Raw genomic sequence first — 17192 nt, 5'->3', positions numbered from 1 at the left:
ACCACCACCACCACTACTGCCGACGACACCAACAACAACACCAACACCAACACCAACCGCCAACCACCACCATGGCCTCCGGCGTCGGCATCTTCTTCGCCATCATCATAATCCTCCTCCTCACCGGCACCGTCACCTGGATAATCTGGTCGCGCCTACGCGCCCGGCGCCTCGGTCTCCCCCCGCCACCACTGAACCCCTTCGCGCGCGGGCGCGGCAGCTCGGGCGGCGCAGGCGGGTACGGGGCGGGCGCGGGGTCCTCGTCGGGCGGCATCGGCGGCTGGTTCAGCGACAAGGTGCGCGCCTTCAAGAACCGCAAGTACACATCAGCCGCAGGGTACGAGACCAACAGCGGCCTTGGCGGCGGCATGGGTAGCGCCAGAGGCAGAGCGCGCGCCGGCACCCTCGACCCCGACGAGGCGTGGGATGCGCGCGTCGGCAACGAGGCCGACATGTACGGCCCCGGTGGCTACTACGAGGAGCAGGAGCTCGGCCTGCACGAGCCCGGCGCAGACCGCGGGAGGCAGCAGTACAGTCAGCGCGAACTCGACGACCGGTATGACGAGGAAATGGGCCGCGCGCCCCAGCACAGCAGCAGCAACAACAACAACAACAACAACAACACGCAGTACCAGTCGCAGCAGGGCTACCTCGGTCACCAGCAACATGACCCCTTTGGCGACGACGCCGAGCACAGCAACATCAGCATGCGCGGCGTGAGTCCCCGCCCGGTCGTCGATGTCGAGGCCGGCCGCAACCAGCAACAACGGCGCCAGCAGGGCGGCGATGCCAGCAGCTTGCATAATAGCCCGTCGGAGCGGCGCAGCATATTCCACGAGGATGTCTAGGCGGGAAGCGAGGAGAGGAGAAGAGGGCAAAAACGGGGTTGGTTGGGTTGTTTGATTCCATACAGATTGGGCTGGTTGAGAGCACGGAGTTTGACTTGATCGTCTCTTTTCTTTGGTTTTGCTTGTCCGGGGTCGGGATGGGATTGATTGGTCAGGACTCTCCTAGGACTTTTACTACCGTTTGGGCCTACCATTGTTGTATTTCTTCGTCCCTTTTTCTTTTGTTCCTTCTTCATTTTCCCTTTCCCTTTCTTTCTTTCTTCCTCTCTTTGTAGTAGCTCGCGCCTCAGCTCTCGCCGAGCAGGCTGTACATGTTATTCGACGGCGCCGCCTTCTGCTGCCTCGTTGCCGCAGAAGAAGCATCACCACCACCACCACCCCCGCGCTTCCTCTTCTTCCTCCTGCGCTTCGCCTCCGCCGCCGTGAAAGCCGCCGCCTCTGCCTCCGCGGCTTCGTGCACCGCGCTCGGAAACGCCCTCACCAGCTCCTTCTGCTGCTGCTGCTGCTCCTCCTCCTCTCCCTCCCCACCAGCGTCCCACATGTCCACCACGCCCGGCAGCCCCGCCAGCGCCTCCTGCACTGCCCTAACACCCGACCATATCTCCTCCTCCTCCTTCCCGCCCCCAACACCACCATCGCCCGCAACAGCCAAAACAACACCAACGCACTGCCTCAGCATCCTCAGCGAATACGCCACCCCCTCCCACTGCGCACGGCGATGCACGCTGGCCCAGCCGCCCGCACCGGCACCCACGCCGCGTTGCAGTGGCGCCGCCACCGCCGCCAGCTCCTCGCGCGAGGGCACGCGCTCGCCGCCCGCAGCCAGTGCATCAGCGAGCCAAAACGCAGCGATGGCGCGCCAGCGCGGCAGGCAGCGCGTCGCCTGTCCTCTGCCGCCATCGCCGTCGTCGTTGTCGCTGCCGCGCGCAAGCGCCGCCACCAACGCCCTGCACGCCTCTGCCGCCTCTGCCGGCTCAAGGAGCTCGACGTCTGCGCTCGCGACGCGCGGGCCGCGGCGCTCGAATTCCCGGATGGTTTGTGGTTCGGGGTGGGGGGTTAGGTGGGCGAGGAGCGAGTAGGCGAGGTGGCGGAGGGGGGAGGCGGGGCGCCAGGCTGAGGCGCGCGTGGGGTCGTCGATCAGGAAGGGGAGGTAGATGTTGCAGTCGGTTGGGGAGGGGGAGAGCGAGGGCAGCGCTTGGTGGATGTATTCGGAGATGCGGGGGTCGAGGGAGCCGAGGAGGGAGGGGAGAGCGGTCGCGGGTTGGGGAGGAGCCTCTGCAACAAGCGTGTCCAGGGCGACGTATTCCTCCAGAAACTTCTGGTAAAACGGATTCGCGGCATCGAGCCCCTTGGCCACACGCACGCACTCCTTCACCGAGCGGAACGGGTCCTGCAGCAGCGCAAACGCCAGCGGCGCCAGCGTCGGCAGGCCCAGCGTCTGCGCAATCCGCGCGGGGCAGTACTCGACGGCCTTGAGCTGCGCGCGGCCCGGCAAGAGGATGCGGTTGATGTCGCGGAACAGGACGACGGCGCCCGCCGGCCCCAGATCATGCACCAGCAGGTCCGAGTCGGACGTGAGCAGCCAGCCGCCATCGCGCTTGACCGCCGCGGCGCAGAAGGCGTCGGCCTCGGCCGCGACGACGCGCGTGACGCTGCCATGCCGGCTGCGCTGCAGGCGCTCGATGACGGCGGGCACCAGGAATGGCAGCGCGGGCAGCGCGCGCATCTTCACCGACAGCGGGCGCGCGGCGAAGATGTCGTCCTCGGCGCTCACGCGCTGCGGCGCGACGGCCGAGCCCGCGCTGTGCGAGCCGTGAAACTCAATCAGCTGCTTGAGGTAGGCGTCGAGGCGCTTGAGGCGCGTGTCGCGCTTCGCGGCGGGGAGGAGCCCGTCGAAGAAGATGGCCGCTCTGCAACAACAACAACCAACAACAGGCAATGGTCAGCCCTTTTCCCCTTGCTCGGCCATCTGCTGCTGCCGCTCACCTACATCTCAAGCCCGGCGGCTTCCAGCGCGTCGACAAACTCGAGCGCTACGTCGCACACTTCGGCGTACGGCGGCATGGCTTCCAGGGCGTTGCGCGCGCGCTGCCGCCGGCCCACGGCGCGGTGGTAGGCATGGTATGCCAGCCCGGGGCCGTCGATGACGACGCGTTTGGCCGGTTTCCCTTGCTCTTTTGCTTGCTGCGCTGGCTTCGCGGGTGCGCCAAGCACGACGGGCGTGGCATACGGCTCCAGGTTGTGCAGGAGCCGTGGGATCCCCATGTTGGACTTCAGGTAATCGGGACTGTTTATGAACCGGAATCCATTTTTTTCCCAAACTCGGCGCGTCGTTGATAGGTATGAAATGGTCGTTGTCGTCGTCGACTAGGCTTCGCTTCCGAAGACGCACTAGGCCGCTTTAGTACTGGCTGCTCATACGAATTGACTACAACACCTTGTTGGAAGGCAAACTCTACATCATCTACTCTATGATGTTGGGGTTCAAGGCATCATATACTCGTCACTTGCTGCAGTACATCCGTCTTCATAACTGTATGCTGGAGACGCACATGCACATTTTGGATGCGAGTCCATTCACGTCAAATGTGGTGTATTAATCAAAACGAATCCATTGATACGAAGCAGACCCTCAGGCCCTAAAGTGATGCTCTTACAGCAATGCGTCTCTCAGCAACCCGTGTCGACGCCCGCCTACGCAACTCGAACGGCAATGCGCTCCTGCATCCATCATCCACAACCTCATGTGCTTTCTCAAACTCAGTCATCAAACTTCTTCTCACGCATTTTCTTGGCGGTGTAGAAGATGATCAGGGCCTTCTCATCGAGATCCCAACACAAGTTATACTGGAATAGGTGGGTGATGTTTTCCATGATATCCTGTTTGGACTTTTCATGCGCTTCCCGCCAACAGTTGGGTTCGTTCTGTAGTGTTTTGAGCACCGATTTGATAGTTTTGGTTGAAGGGCTTCCGTCTTCGATGGAAGGCATGTTTGCCTCTTCTGCGGCCATTTCGGCGAGTTTGGTTTCAAACGAAAGAACAATGCGTTCCATCTCTTTCCAGTGGTGCTTGGACCTCTGAAAGAAATGAATTGCACTTATCAGACTTGTTAATACCACCACACGCAGGCTGATATTTGGCAGTGAGCTAGAGGTGGCAGCGCCTTTGTGTCCGCTGTCCTCCTGGTACTGGCCATTGTCTTGGATATCGCTGCGCTGGCCGCGAGAATTGACCGTGTCATCATCAATGCTTTCGGAAATAGGGTATGATATCCGTCGTGGTACGGACGCTGGATTGGCTGACCCCATAGGAGACTGTGATCTGACTGACGAAGGTATAGTCCTTGATTTTTTAAGATGTGAAGTTGAAGCCTCGGCGTAGGTGTTAGAACCATGTCTTTTGGTACCACGACTCCGAATTGGCAATTCAAGACTGGATGCCGCCAAAGCGCGGAGCTCTGGGGATGGACCATGCTCGTCATGACTAACGGCAGCGATCGATCTCTTTTTGAGTTGAGAATCATTGTGATGAACCCGTACATCACTAACGCTTTGTGAAGACTCCCCGAGCTGGCTGAGGCCTTCGTTGTCTGGAATAACGCTCATCTTCACCAGTAGTCTTGGCAATAGTGCTGATGGTCCTTGGAAATCAGTGCTCACTTGATCGGCTCCGGTACAGTCTCCGCAGGATGAATCGGCAGGTCGTTGAATCTTGGAACCAAGATCGGCTGTTGGGGTTGGTCAAGCAGTGACTCGCCGGGTGAAACCTTGTCTGACTTGGAAGCGGGCTCGGTGGGATAGAATTCGTCGATTATGGCAAGGCCTTGTTCATACGATAAAGGGCTGTAGACCAAGTCAAAAAGATCCCCTTTCTGTTCCGGGTCCATAGATGTGTTGGGTGGAAGATGTGTGGAGAAGAACTGGCAGTCGAGAAGAGTTTAAGCTTTGGTCGTGGTGAAAGTGGAAAGTGCCTATTATATCGATTGCCGTATCTGCACGAAGCTAGTGGATGTTATGGCGTAGTTCTTGCCTGAACGGGCGAGGTAGACACACCACGTGCCTGCCTATCGTAAGGCCCACCTATGTATCCAACCAACAATCAACAACCAAAGAGGGCAGCCCAAGATCCGGTAGATTTAATGGTTTTGTAGCGGTATCGGGCGGACATTTATGTCAAGTTGTGATTGTAGGTACAAGGATGCTGGGTAGTCGAATGCAGGAACAATGACGCCAAATCATGTTCCTAGGGCGTGGAGATGTCCAAGCTGCATGACCAAGTTTGATATCAAGCCACTTGAATCAATCATTAGTCGGTTGAGTTTTGACGGTTTGCCGTAGGTAGATATGCTCCAAAAGACCATCTGTAAACAAGGAATATTCAAAGAAGTTTTTGCATTAATAGGGTATAAAGACCGGAGGCCACCGTCAGACACTAAAGGACTATAGAATATACCACGCTAAAAGCGCAGTCGTCTTTTTTGGAGAAAAGAAACGAATATGACGGAAGAGCACCTCATCTAGGGCCATAGGCAAACCCTATCGTTGCCAGCTTCATGCTTCCAGCTTTCCTCCCTCGGCAAGACAAGTCGCATTTCTTGCGCTTGATAATGCCTCTAGCCTGCAGAAAGCTCTGCTGGAGGAAGACTAGTTTTCAAAACATCATGCCCGTGTGATGCAGCTACGCAAACGATCATAGAAGTCGCCGAACATTCGGCCGTTTACGACGTCTTCTTGGCCGCCTTCTCCTTCTCGGCAGCAAGCTTGACAGCCTTGCGCTCCCTCCTCCTCTTGGCAGCCTCAGGGCCGGACTCGGTGTCAAGGACGAAGTCCCACCAGCGGAAGCTGGAGGCGTAGTTGCCAATGAAGCGCTCGTGGTGGGTGTCGTGGTGGTCAGCGCCAGCCCAGAAGGGCAGGAAGTGGTGCAGAGACCAGGGGAACTCGTAGCCGGAGTGGGCGTCGATAGCCTGGAAGAGACGCGCGACGATCCAGACGTACATGGTAAGGATGTGGAGGTCCTTGGTGATGGCGCACCACAGGATAGGAGAGCCGACCGTGCCGAGACCGAGGACCATGACCTCAATGGGCGAGGCGTACTCGGCCGCAAGACCGAAAGGAGCAGAGTAGTGGTGGTGGATCTTGTGGATGTGCTTATACAACGCCGGGAAGACGTGCATGGCGCGGTGAGTCCAGTAATGCCAGGTATCTTCCAGAACGAAGAAAATGGCGATTTGGTAGGCCATCTTGAGAGGCGAGGGGAAGGGGACGCCGGTCTCGAGGCCGAAGAACTGAGCCATGGGGTGGAACAGCCAAATCTGGGGAAGCTCGACGGTGAAGTGGCTCAGCAGGACGAGCAGGGCGCACTGCCATTGCTCCTTGGCGGTGGGGACTTTTTGCTGTTGCGGGTCAGTACGGAGCAGCTTAGGCGTGGCGACGGGAACGTACGTTCTGAATCTTATACTTGTTGAAGTACGGAATGCAGTCGATTATGATCCAGGGCAGCGAGCGGCCGAAGTAGACGGCCTCGTGCATAACGAAGGACATGATGCCGGTGGCAAGGACATCGTTGTTCATGTAGGCATACCACGCCACCCAGAGGCGCTCGAAGTAGTTGAGCGAGACATTGTACTTGGAAATCTCCTCGAATTGGCCCCAGTAGGTGTCGATGGGCTGGGCCGCCTGGTAGGCGACAGTTGAGTTCCTGCGGCGCGGTGTCAGCCAGGGGTCCTCGTGGTGATGGGAAATAGGAAGGCGGCTTACATGGCGGGCGAGCGACGAGCTCAATGGAGCAGCAGCAAGCAAAGAAGGAGAGGACTGGATGAGGGAGAAGGAGACTCGTCGGGGGCTGCAGGAGAAAAAGGACGGAGGACAACAGCGGGCTTTTGGATGGTTGCGCCAAAAGGCAGGCCACTTTTGGGCCACTCGGAACCTTTGATTCCATAGCCCATGCAGTCCCTGGCACTAGGCGGTTTTGGGCAAGTTTGCAGAGCGGCGCGCGATGCGACTGCAAACTGCGGGCCGTGCGCCTTCTTTCCCACACTGCCCTACGCAGCCATCGCGACACAATCGCACCACAGATGCTCTGATGTCCCCCCCGCCCGGTCAACTTTGGCGAACGCGGCGATGAGCTGTCAGCCCACCATCACACTGGGGCCCGCCAGTGTCCCCGGTTGCCCAGCTTTTCCCATCAAATTTCCCGCTGCGCATGGGTGTCGTGGGTGCGACCGCTGGCACGCCGATCTCTTCGAGAAACATGAGCCCTTCACCGCTCGCCCTCAACGTCCCCACGCCTCCAGTCTTTCCCTGCGAGCCGCGCCACCAAAATCAAACCGATCTCCATCTGCCTGCCGTGATTGGTTGTTTCAATACCCAACTGCCGAGATCCCCGGACACTTGGCGTCGTGAACACTCCAGTCTCTGACCTGTTCCTGAGCCGCCATCGGACTCTCGGGTCGCCCTATCATCTCCGGGTCGATGCTCTATCGGAACCTCCATCGCTCTCGCCCCCCCGCAATTCATGTCTCAGGATTCAATGTTGTTTGCCACCCTTTTTTTTTTCTTCACACGCCCCCACCAGCTAGGTGCGCCACTGGGCGATACAATCCTTCGGGCGGTAGGTGGTCCTCATGTCAAACACATTCAGATCTGTGATAAGCAGCAGTCGACGCCGATCTCGCCTTTTTTTTTTTTTTTTTTCCCTCCCTTTCGCGAAACAGTTCTCGCAAGCCTCACATGCAAGCGGAAAGCTCCACCAAGAGAAAAGTGTCGTCGTCATCACTATATGATATCATCTACCCCTTCACATGGAGCCTTATCGTGGCAGTGTGCGAATTTTTTATCCACACAGACTATCACGGGTGGCGAGAAGTGGTGCCAGCTAGCATTAAACAACAAGCCATAGCGCGGTTTGCAGAGTCATCCCGAATCCCTCGCGTCTACAATCACTTAGTGTATTTTGGACTGCACCAGGATGCTTTGCCTTACCTAGCACCTACATTTTTTAGCGTGTTTCTGTTCCTACTCCTACTGTACTCCATAATGGTCCCCAGTTTTTATGGAGTTGATACTGATGATGTCTTTAGATATCAGTGCGTCCTAAACCATTGGTCCATGGCCATTGCCTTCGGCACTACAGTAAGACAATTTATGCGAGAATCAGAGGGTAGACTAGCTCGAGCCGCGTCGAATTGCTATATCATCCGCTGCAACACAACTAGAGAGTTTGGTGCGACCGGCACCGACAACGAGCATCTCGTCCAAGACAAAGCATGAACGACAGAATGCGGAGTAGTTGACTTTCAGCTCTTCGGTCGAGTACTTCAGTCATCTAGTATAACACTCTGTGGCATTCACTCAAGGTCCCGGGAAACAGCATTGCTTTCAGCATCCTACCACCTCTACGACAAACAAAGCCTTGTAGACTCAAATACCCCGCTGCTACCTATGAAAGCCGACGCCCGCAAAGCGTGGTTCTGGCCCTAGGGCACGGATAGACAATGGCCACCCAAGCACAAGCTCTCCGCGAACCCACCTTTGTTTCAACGGCTGGACCTTGCACGAACGCAAGCACGAGCCATGGCCTTTCCGTCTTGCTGTCAGGGCTAGGCTCAGCCGCTTCGGCACAGGAACGGCATACCCAACATTAGCGCTGTGGAAATGCGGCAAGTTCGGCATAGACAACACACTATGAAGTACTTGTTCGACGATAAGAGAATTGGGTGAGGGTGAACTGTTTCTGTTCTTCCGACTGAGTGCGTAGAGAAATTGATTGAAATACTGTGCTGATGACGCACTTGGATTTTCTCCTATCTGTAGTAAGTAATTAAATGGGCCATAGCGTATAGCAGATTTGCGTTTCGTTTGCACACAGCTCTATATGTTCGTAGCCGGAGCGATATTTTAATGGTGGTGCTAACATATGCTTTTCATGTAAGAGTCAGGTTGTATTTCGTCACTATTTGAACTAATATCTGTCCAGTCGACGTTTCACCGTGCGGTTATAAGCAAACTCAACCCTACAGCAAACACCAAAGCATACGTGGTTATAAATCAACGGGGTCTCATGCCTACGTTCATCTATCACAAGTTGCCTTTGGCGCGGTGCCTATAATCATAGTGCCAGTCATGCCTTGCCAGGTCTTCGCGAACCCTATAATTATCTTCGGCATCATCCAGAATGCTGAGGTCGAGATCGACAACGCTCATGCCTTCAGCACTGCCGCCTAGTCTGGTGAGGGCACCGACATAGGGTACAGTGACTTGAGAAAGACCGGCGTAGCCTTCGCCAGGAGGACCGCCGGCGTTGGCAAAGATAATGGCTGAAGCAGTCGTTCAGAAGGAAGTCGATACGCAATGGGGAATGGAACATACCACACGTGTTCTCGAATGCCCTAGCTGTCAGAATACTGTCAAGGAATAGTGCTTCTGAAGCTGGGTTGTATTGCAAGCCCTTCGGTGAGCAATCATTCAGTGTCCCTGGACAAGCTCCTGTCAGCGCAGTTTAGAATTTAGGAATAGGGAGAAGGGCTCTCACAGAATGTTGGGACTATGATGATTCTGGCTCCATTTGCAATGAGCTCTCTGAAAGCTTCGGGGAATGCTAAATCCCAGCACACCAGCAAGCCCACCTTTCCCAGCGACGTGTCGAAGACTTCATGAACATCACGTCCGGAGCCGGTTAGGTGTTCCCGTTCAGGGCCCCTATAGTACTTCTAGCTTAGATGCGCCTCTGCCACAAAGACATTGGCTGGCACCTACCATAGATTCTTCTTAACATATTTGCCGATGATGTCGCCGTTCTGATTGATGAAGTATGCTACATTCAACAACCTGTCTTCTTCTTTCTCGGCGTCCCGATGCCTCTCGACAAGGGTGCCCGGCACGATGCAGATCCCGCACTCCTTGGCCAGGGCTTGGTACTTCTTCAAGTAGGTTTCCCATTGGTCACATAGTTTGAGGAAGCCCGGCTCTTTGGGGAGCCAACTTGTGAGATGATATTCAGGAAGCACAGCAAGTTCGGCACCTTGAGAAGCAGCGGACTTGATGAAGGCAGCAGCCTTGTTGAAATTGAATTCGGGCTCGAGGGGCTGCGCAAGAGCGGCTAAGTAAGAGAGCTAGTGGTCAGTCAACTAGGGACAGAAACTGAGGCTGACCTTGGGATGGAGCTGGATCACGGCGACCTTTGCTACGGGGGCCATTTTTGCGAGAGTAGGTAGCAGTAGAGTGAAGACAGAGAAAGAATTCGAGAGTTGCCGCCGCGTCGTCACCATCCCCGCCTTTGCCCATTGTAAAGCGCACGCGCTCTTATCGATAACACACCTCTGGGCTGCGACGCACCCACCAAGCGAAAACACCAAGGGCACGGAAATTCCTCAACCTCAAAGCGCCGACACCCGCTCCACGCCGTCCACCCGCACCCAAAAAGCAACGATGAGCTTGCGCCAAGCAGTTCCTCCCCAGCAGCACGGGGAACCCCCCGTCCGCGTCCACGACGATGATTCCGATGTCGAGGAGGAGGCGCTCGCCAACGACTACAAGGAGCAGGTTCAGTACGACGATGGCATGGATGGCTTGAACCGGACCTCGTCGCTGGACGGCGCCGACATCCACGCCCAGCTCGCCGCTGCCGCGACGCCGCTCGAGTTCCAGGCGACTCTGGAGACCAAGTTCGCCAGCTACGACAACTACTGCAGTCTCTTTCACTACATCCTCAACTCGGACGGCCCCGTCGATCTCGAGGTCCCCAACGTAAGGACTGGCACACGCTCGCCTGCAGAGCCTTGCTAACCGTGTCGTAGTACTACTGGGCGTGGGACGTCATTGACGAGTTCATCTACCAATTCAACAGCTTCTGCAGCTACAGGCAGCGCGTGGCGCTCAAGGGCGACAACGAGGAGGAGATCCAGCTGCTTCGCGAGAACCCGAACACCTGGGGATGCTACAGTGTGCTCAACGTCCTCTATTCCCTGATCCAGCGCTCGCAGATCAGCGAGCAGCTGGCCGCCATGAAGCGCGGCGAGGACCCGGCCCAATATGCCGGCGAGTACGGCAACCGCCCGCTGTACAAGATGCTGGGTTACTTCTCCATCATCGGTCTCCTGCGCGTCCACTGTCTGCTGGGTGACTTCAGCCTGGCCCTCAAGACGCTCGACGACATCGAGCTCAACAAGAAGGCCATGTTTGCGCGCGTCATGGCCGCTCACTTCACCACCTACTACTACGTCGGTTTCTCCTACATGATGATGCGCCGCTACGCCGATGCCATCCGCATGTTCAGCCACATTCTCGTCTACGTTTCCCGCACGAAGAACTTCCAGAAGAACGCGCAGTACGACTCCATTACCAAGAAGAACGACCAGATGTACGCTCTCATTGCCATCTGCGTTGCCTTCCATCCCACCAGGCTGGATGACACCATCCACACGGCTCTCCGCGAGAAGTACGGCGAGCAGTTCAACCGCCTCCAGCGCGGTGGCCCCGAGGCCCTGCCCCTCTTCGAGGAGCTCTTCCGCCAGGCCTGCCCCAAGTTCATCTCCCCCACCCCGCCCGACTTCGACAACCCGGAGATCAACATTGACCCGATTGAGCACCACTGCCGCATCTTCATGGAGGAGGTCAAGAACAACATGTGGAGCCCCACGGTCAAGAGCTACCTCAAGCTCTACACCACCATGGACCTCAAGAAGCTGGCCGGCTTCCTGGACGTTGAGCCCGAGAAGCTGAGGTGCTGGCTCCTGATCAACAAGCAGAGGAGCAAGCAGGTCAGGTGGACCGAGGGTGGTCTGCTCGACGGTGACGTTGTCAACAGCAGCGACCTCGACTACGCCATGCAGGGTGTAAGTTTTCAGCAAGTGGCGCGTAATTGGTCGAATACTGACAGATTCCAGGACCTCATCCACGTCTCCGAGGCGAAGGTTGGCCGTAGGCTGGTAGACTGGTACCTCCGCAACCTGTCCAGGACCTACTAAAGCGCTGGAAAGCAGCCATGAGAGAGACTTGCGCAATTGGGGAGGAAACACTCGAACGAGAGAAGCGGTGCCTGGCATATACGAAGATTGACCGGAGCTGGTTCGCCCGGGTAATTCGCTCGGCCTTTGATTTAGCGCGTGAGGCGCGACCGGGTATCTACGCGGGTCACTGGAATGCATGGGCCGGAGTTTTTTGATGTTCACGGACACGAAAGGTCGGCAAGGGGTCGGCAAGAGACGATGTTATATGGAGAAAACACGAATGAGAGGAGCGAGAAGCGGGGTAACTTGCAAGATAGAGTCACGCTCTCCACGGGAGACCGACGACGATGTTCAAGAAAATGCGATGCTTCATTTTTAGAGAGAAAATGCGGACGTAGTTATGTAGCTAGCAGGGGTGCAAGCATGTGATGTGATCTGTCGGGTTGATATCATCGCCAGCCCAAGCTTCCCCGCCAACACCATCAACAACAACCTACTCGCTCCTTCCTCCTTCCTCACTCCCAACCAAACATGGCGCCCGACCTCAACTCCGTGCCCGCCTCTCCTCTTACCTCTCCTCCCATCAACACCACCAACGGCACCGACGCGCAACACCACCAGTCAACCCCCGCGTCACGCCGCACCTCGCAGGTCTCGCCCATGATGAGCACACAGCCCTTTCCGCCGCTGAACCCGCACCCGGCCGGCGAGCCAGCTGTCCCCATGCGGCACCCGCGCCCGCTCACCGCTGCAGAGCTGCACCACGAGCTGGAGCTTGAGCAGGAAGCTGTCGTACGTAACCCACACACCCTGTCAACCACATTCGTACCTATCTCCCACGCTAACGTCACCTCCCCGCACCACCAGGTCAACCGCCTCACCCGCGAGCTCTCGTCCCTCCGCGCCCACTCCGCCTCCGTCGCCTCGACCGCCTCGGGCGTCTCCACCAGCGGTGCCTCGTCCGTAGCTCCAGGCACCGACCCCGCGACTTGGGGCGCCGGCTCCACGCACCCATCGGGCTCGCGCTCGCGCACCCGCCGCAGCTCCTCCAGCGTTAGTCGTACGAGCGCTGCTCCCCACCGGTACAGCATGTCGAGCCAACAGGCGGCAGCGGCACCACTGCCACAGCAACAGGGCGATGGCGGTGCGGCCAGCGCGCGCAGTCCGAGCGCCTCGGCCGCTTTGGGTGTTTCTCCGGCTGCGGGTAGTGGTGCGAGCAGTAGCATAGCTCGGTATGAAGAGGTGGCGGCGCATCGGCTCGAGATGGAGGAGGCCAAGCGCGAGAACGAGGTGCTGCGGAAGCGGATCCGTGAGCTGGAGGCCGAGCTGCGCGGGCGCAGAGCCAGTGATGCGAGAGAGCGCAGCGTTAGCGCTGTTAGTAGTGTGGGTGGCAGTGGAGGCGAGATGCCTGCTGCTCCTACTACTGCTGCACCAGCTGCGACGGCTGCTGCAAACTAAGTTGAACGGCGAAGAAATGGTGCATAAAGAGGGGCCTCGGAGCGTGGAGAGAGGCATAAATTGGCTGATTGACTGATTGGCTGGGTGTTGGAGGACTGCATACGGCATCGACGATCGACAGCACCTTACCGTTTTTCTTCTACTACGACGCGGCGTTGGACGGCGAAGCGCAAGGTCATGGCACCCTCACACAGAAACAGCTGGCTGGCTGTTAACAGGGCGCCCGGGATCACTACTAGGGTTTTCTTTTTCCACTTTTCTCTTCTATCGGCGTATGGGCTAGACGGCTGGTTTCACGGTTGGAGGGACGGAGAGGCGGGCGGGCGGGCAGGCATGCCCGACAGACTGAGACAACACCAATAACAGACAGACGGACTGAGACAGATGCAGCTACTACGGAGCACACATACTTGCATACTTGCAGCAACAGCAGCAGCAGTAGCAGCAGTAGCGGCGGCATTGGCGGTAGTGGTAGTGGTAGCATGCGATAGATTAATGGCATGCACCTTGACGGCGTGGCAGCGCGGTCTGTCTACGGTTTATCTGCCTTTCTTTCTTGCTCTCCGTGTGCCGTTATGCCGTGTTGTGTTTTACGTGCATGTATGCACGTCAATAGAAAGAGAAAGAAAGAGAGAGGCATGCCATTAAACGAACCGGCATAGGGAGGACATGGCCGCGAAGATACAATGATGGCAGACATAGGGCAGCCGCCCCATCGCCCACACATACACAAAGGCAGACCAGCCCAATCAAAGCACACACCATCAGCACATATCATATCCATGCTTTCTTCCCTAGTCCCGCTTCTCCCCCTACGTATTCAACTCCCGCTACTCCCTACTCCGCCTTCGCCACGTATACACCGACCGCCACGCACACCCCGGCTTTCTCTGTCTCTCTCCCCTCCTCTCGCCGTCAGATGTGGCGCCCCTCTGCCTCAGCCAATCCATTCCATTCCATCCAAAAGTAGAAGTAGCAGCAGAAGCAGAAGCAAGAGACGCGGAAGTAGTAGCAGCGGAAGAAGAAGCAGCAGCAGTAGTAGTAGTAGTAGTAGTAGTAGTAGCAGCAGCAGCAGCAGTAGTAGGGAAGAAGAAGAAAGAAAACAGCAAAGAAGATGAGGAAGCAGGAGGAAGCAAGTGAGCAGTTACAACAACAAGGAGACTATTTCCGTGCGTCTGCGTGTGTGCGAGCGCGTGCGCCGTCGTGCATGTGCATATGTGTGTGTGGATGCGATGCCATGCAAGCAGCAGCAGTAATAGCAGCAACTTCATACAGCCCATACCAGACCAGGCAGGTAGCGACAACGCTCGCCGAGCAATCGAAAGACCCTCCTTCCCTTCCTCTCTTCCATGTAACCCCTTGTCGGCGATCGCTCGCTCGTTCGCTCGCTCGTTCGCTCGCTCGCTTGCCTTCTCCTCTTGCAAAGTCGTACAACGTACGCCGGCGACGATGCGTGTATGTGTGCGCGAGGGGAGGAGAGAGGAAAAAAAGAAGAAAAAGAAAAGCAACAGCAGCACAGAATCCCCTGTCTCCCACATCCCCTTGCTCTCTCCAGTTCCTTCCGTTCTTTATTGGCTTCTCTCGCAAGCCTTCTTTCGCCTTGTCGTCCCTCCCTCCGCGCCATCCTTACCTCAAAGTACACCACCCACCGCCCCTAACTCCATTGATTCGAATCGATTCAATTCCGCTTCCGCTCCATCCAGTAGCCACTTCGACAATCCAATGAGTTTATTCGTCTCATCAGCAACAGCAGCAGCAGCAGCAGCATCCACTCACTCATTCACTCGCTCACTACCCCAACATCGCCTGCACTCTCCACAGTCACAGCTCCTCATCCTCCTCCATCGCTTCCTGCTTCACCTCCGGCAACGGCACCTGCGCCGCCGCGGCCGCCATAGCGCTCGCCGCGAGGCTGCTGCTCGTGCCCGCGTCGCTCAAGCTGCGAGCCTGTGCCGAGGCCGCGCGCGCCGCGTCGTCGAAGCCTGGCAGCGACGCGCGCTGCTTCTTGAAGGGGCTGCCGACGACCTCCGGGCCGGACTCAGAGCCCGCAAGCGCGGCTGAGAGGGATGGCGCTGACGTCACGGGGTTGCCGCTGCCGATTGTCGAGGCGGGCGTGCCCGTGCCCGTGCCCGTGGGGCTGGTGGACGACTTGGGCGGCGAAGACTCGTTGACGGGTTCGGCCGAGTGGGCGCGCTTAAGCTGTGCGGAGCGTTAGTCGTGATGATGCATACGGGGCATGCTTTCCTTGCGCTAAGGGCAGGTCGAAATTGGTAAAGGGTAGGGAAAGGAATTACCTTGATCTTGCGCACACCCTCCGCGAGCTCACCCTGCCTCGCCAGATCCTCCGGGTTCTCCGAACCCAGCTCTTTCTTGATCTCTGTATCATCATCATCGTCGGCACCGCCAATGCGCGCATCTTCTTCGTCATCAGCGTCGCTGTCCATGGCATCATCGTCCCTCTTCTTGCCGCCTTTCTTGAATGGCGGTGACGGAGCCGATGGATCACGATAGCCAGCGAAGCCCTTGGTTCCCGTCGTAGTAAGAGGCTTCAAGCTACCAAAGTCGAGACCAGATTTCCGCTTCGCCGCCACGGGAGCCTTGGCCGGCGCGTTGAGAGTGGGGAGGATGCCCATCTTGCGCAGTTGCTCTGGGAGGAGATTAGTATTAGCATCCCTGTACTTAGTGGGGGAAAATATTGCTCACTTTCGCCTCTGTAGAAGAAGGTGAAGACGGCGTATGGTCTGTCCGGCGGGTCAATGCCCGTGACCGTCTGCGTGCTAATCGACTTCGGATCGAGAGACTTGGGCTTCGCGAAGCTTGTCGTGTGGTCCACATCCGCATCGGCGTTGCTGGGATCGCCGCCATTGGCGGCATCGTCGTCGTCGTGCGCGTCAAATTGAGGAGAATACTCTCCTCTCTTGATCTCGCCAGAGGCCAGGACGCGGAAGAGGGCGACCTTGATCTGACCGGCAGCCTCCGGCATGGGTGGCTCGTCGTCGGAATCCGAGTCGGATGTGAACAGGCCTTCGTCGCCAGACAGCGCCTCGACGGGGTCATTCCTGTCGTCACCATACCTCAGGACGCCATTCTTGTCAAGCGGCTTCGCCATTTCCTCATCCGAGTCGTCGCTGCGGTGGGCCTCCTCCTTCTTTCGCCTCTTCTTCTCCAATCGTTTCTTCCTCCGCTCTATCCTGGCCGCGACGTCCTTCTCCTTGCCCTCGAGGTCAAGACCGTTCAACCAGCGCTCGAGACCCACCTCGCGGAACAAGAACTCGCGCTCGGCGAGACCGCCGCCTTCTGACTCCGGGACGCTGACCCATCGGGAATTGACCCATGTCTCCTCGCCCCTGCGCAACAGCGTGGCGACTTCTTCCTTGGCTCTCCCGTCAAAGTATATGTACGCAGCGATGGTCTCATTCGCCGAAGACGTCAAAGGTATGTAGGGACCGATCACCGGACCGTATTTGCCGCGCTCGATGCCATTGTTAGGGAGGCCTCCGACGATGCGCGGCCTAGGGTAAGGGTCTTCCGGGGTGGGCTTCGGGGTCGAGTAAGGGACGTTCAAGCCCGGGGTGAGGAGGGTGATGGAGATGGCGAAGGTGGACTGCTCCGGCTTGTTCGACGTCGAGTTTACGGGGACTTTGGCGGGCGGAACGGGGATGTACGAGGTGATGCGGTGAGACCTGCTCTGCTTCTGGATCGAGTACTCTGGCAGCGGACCGTCAGGCGTGTGGATGCTGACGGCCAGGCCCTGGAAGCAGGGCATGGTGAAGAGAGCGGTAGAGGTGGGGCTCGGCACAAAGAGCGGTGGCCCAGGCAAGGTAGGGCGGCGAGGGGTAAGCGGCGCAGGACGCGGTGCGAGGGGCTCGGATAGACTGAGCAGCAGCCGGGCCCGTGAGACGCGTCGAGGCAGGTCGAGGGTGTGGAGAGCTGCGTGTAT

The 17192-nt window shown here is 57.7% G+C and overlaps 12 protein-coding genes across 12 annotated transcripts; 5 read left to right on the top strand and 7 right to left on the bottom strand.

Annotated features, from left to right (window-relative positions):
- Positions 1–71: 71 nt before the first annotated feature.
- K452DRAFT_232539 (uncharacterized protein) lies at positions 72–848 on the top strand (the record flags this gene model as incomplete). The annotated part of the gene is made up of 1 exon (XM_033537235.1): positions 72–848. The coding sequence occupies one exon, from the start codon at positions 72–74 to the stop codon at positions 846–848; it is 777 nt and encodes a 258-aa protein (XP_033395053.1).
- Positions 849–1134: 286 nt separating this feature from the next.
- Positions 1135–3113, bottom strand: K452DRAFT_310771 (uncharacterized protein; the record flags this gene model as incomplete). The annotated part of the gene is made up of 2 exons (XM_033543363.1): positions 1135–2758; positions 2839–3113. The coding sequence occupies 2 exons, from the start codon at positions 3111–3113 to the stop codon at positions 1135–1137; spliced, it is 1899 nt and encodes a 632-aa protein (XP_033395052.1).
- Positions 3114–3608: 495 nt separating this feature from the next.
- On the bottom strand, positions 3609–4735 carry K452DRAFT_300393 (uncharacterized protein; the record flags this gene model as incomplete). The annotated part of the gene is made up of 2 exons (XM_033542329.1): positions 3609–4098; positions 4509–4735. 2 exons carry the CDS (start codon positions 4733–4735, stop codon positions 3609–3611), a joined length of 717 nt encoding a protein of 238 aa, XP_033395051.1.
- A 496-nt stretch (positions 4736–5231) lies between these two features.
- K452DRAFT_289887 (uncharacterized protein) lies at positions 5232–6793 on the bottom strand (the record flags this gene model as incomplete). Its single annotated transcript, XM_033540906.1, has 3 exons — positions 5232–6241; positions 6291–6546; positions 6681–6793. 3 exons carry the CDS (start codon positions 6791–6793, stop codon positions 5567–5569), a joined length of 1044 nt encoding a protein of 347 aa, XP_033395050.1. The 3' UTR covers positions 5232–5566.
- A 247-nt stretch (positions 6794–7040) lies between these two features.
- K452DRAFT_289886 (uncharacterized protein) lies at positions 7041–7541 on the top strand. Its single transcript, XM_033540905.1, has one exon. The coding sequence runs from the start codon at positions 7051–7053 to the stop codon at positions 7264–7266; it is 216 nt and encodes a 71-aa protein (XP_033395049.1). The 5' UTR covers positions 7041–7050; the 3' UTR covers positions 7267–7541.
- K452DRAFT_75416 (uncharacterized protein) lies at positions 7414–8199 on the top strand. Its single transcript, XM_033547102.1, has one exon. The coding sequence runs from the start codon at positions 7578–7580 to the stop codon at positions 8115–8117; it is 540 nt and encodes a 179-aa protein (XP_033395048.1). The 5' UTR covers positions 7414–7577; the 3' UTR covers positions 8118–8199.
- A 618-nt stretch (positions 8200–8817) lies between these two features.
- On the bottom strand, positions 8818–10068 carry K452DRAFT_289880 (uncharacterized protein). The gene is made up of 5 exons (XM_033540904.1): positions 9998–10068; positions 9603–9931; positions 9379–9545; positions 9216–9320; positions 8818–9163 (listed from the first exon to the last, which is right to left on the bottom strand). The coding sequence occupies exons 1-5, from the start codon at positions 10040–10042 to the stop codon at positions 8925–8927; spliced, it is 885 nt and encodes a 294-aa protein (XP_033395047.1). The 5' UTR covers positions 10043–10068; the 3' UTR covers positions 8818–8924.
- Positions 10069–10206: 138 nt separating this feature from the next.
- Positions 10207–12204, top strand: K452DRAFT_360572 (uncharacterized protein). The gene is made up of 3 exons (XM_033546350.1): positions 10207–10592; positions 10643–11680; positions 11732–12204. The coding sequence occupies exons 1-3, from the start codon at positions 10275–10277 to the stop codon at positions 11810–11812; spliced, it is 1437 nt and encodes a 478-aa protein (XP_033395046.1). The 5' UTR covers positions 10207–10274; the 3' UTR covers positions 11813–12204.
- Positions 12205–12325: 121 nt separating this feature from the next.
- On the top strand, positions 12326–13252 carry K452DRAFT_300390 (uncharacterized protein; the record flags this gene model as incomplete). The annotated part of the gene is made up of 2 exons (XM_033542328.1): positions 12326–12586; positions 12662–13252. 2 exons carry the CDS (start codon positions 12326–12328, stop codon positions 13250–13252), a joined length of 852 nt encoding a protein of 283 aa, XP_033395045.1.
- A 117-nt stretch (positions 13253–13369) lies between these two features.
- K452DRAFT_75351 (uncharacterized protein) lies at positions 13370–13804 on the bottom strand. Its single transcript, XM_033547101.1, has one exon. It carries the CDS (start codon positions 13752–13754, stop codon positions 13488–13490), a length of 267 nt encoding a protein of 88 aa, XP_033395044.1. The 5' UTR covers positions 13755–13804; the 3' UTR covers positions 13370–13487.
- A 278-nt stretch (positions 13805–14082) lies between these two features.
- Positions 14083–14790, bottom strand: K452DRAFT_310765 (uncharacterized protein; the record flags this gene model as incomplete). The annotated part of the gene is made up of 1 exon (XM_033543362.1): positions 14083–14790. One exon carries the CDS (start codon positions 14788–14790, stop codon positions 14083–14085), a length of 708 nt encoding a protein of 235 aa, XP_033395043.1.
- Positions 14791–15073: 283 nt separating this feature from the next.
- On the bottom strand, positions 15074–17018 carry K452DRAFT_300389 (uncharacterized protein; the record flags this gene model as incomplete). Its single annotated transcript, XM_033542327.1, has 3 exons — positions 15074–15451; positions 15547–15899; positions 15956–17018. The coding sequence occupies 3 exons, from the start codon at positions 17016–17018 to the stop codon at positions 15074–15076; spliced, it is 1794 nt and encodes a 597-aa protein (XP_033395042.1).
- Positions 17019–17192: the final 174 nt, after the last annotated feature.

This window comes from Aplosporella prunicola (assembly GCF_010093885.1).
Source record: "Aplosporella prunicola CBS 121167 unplaced genomic scaffold K452scaffold_20, whole genome shotgun sequence".
Lineage (NCBI taxonomy): Eukaryota > Fungi > Ascomycota > Dothideomycetes > Botryosphaeriales > Aplosporellaceae > Aplosporella > Aplosporella prunicola.
Note: the sequence above shows the minus strand (reverse complement) of the source record. Positions and strands in the feature narration are given on the sequence as shown.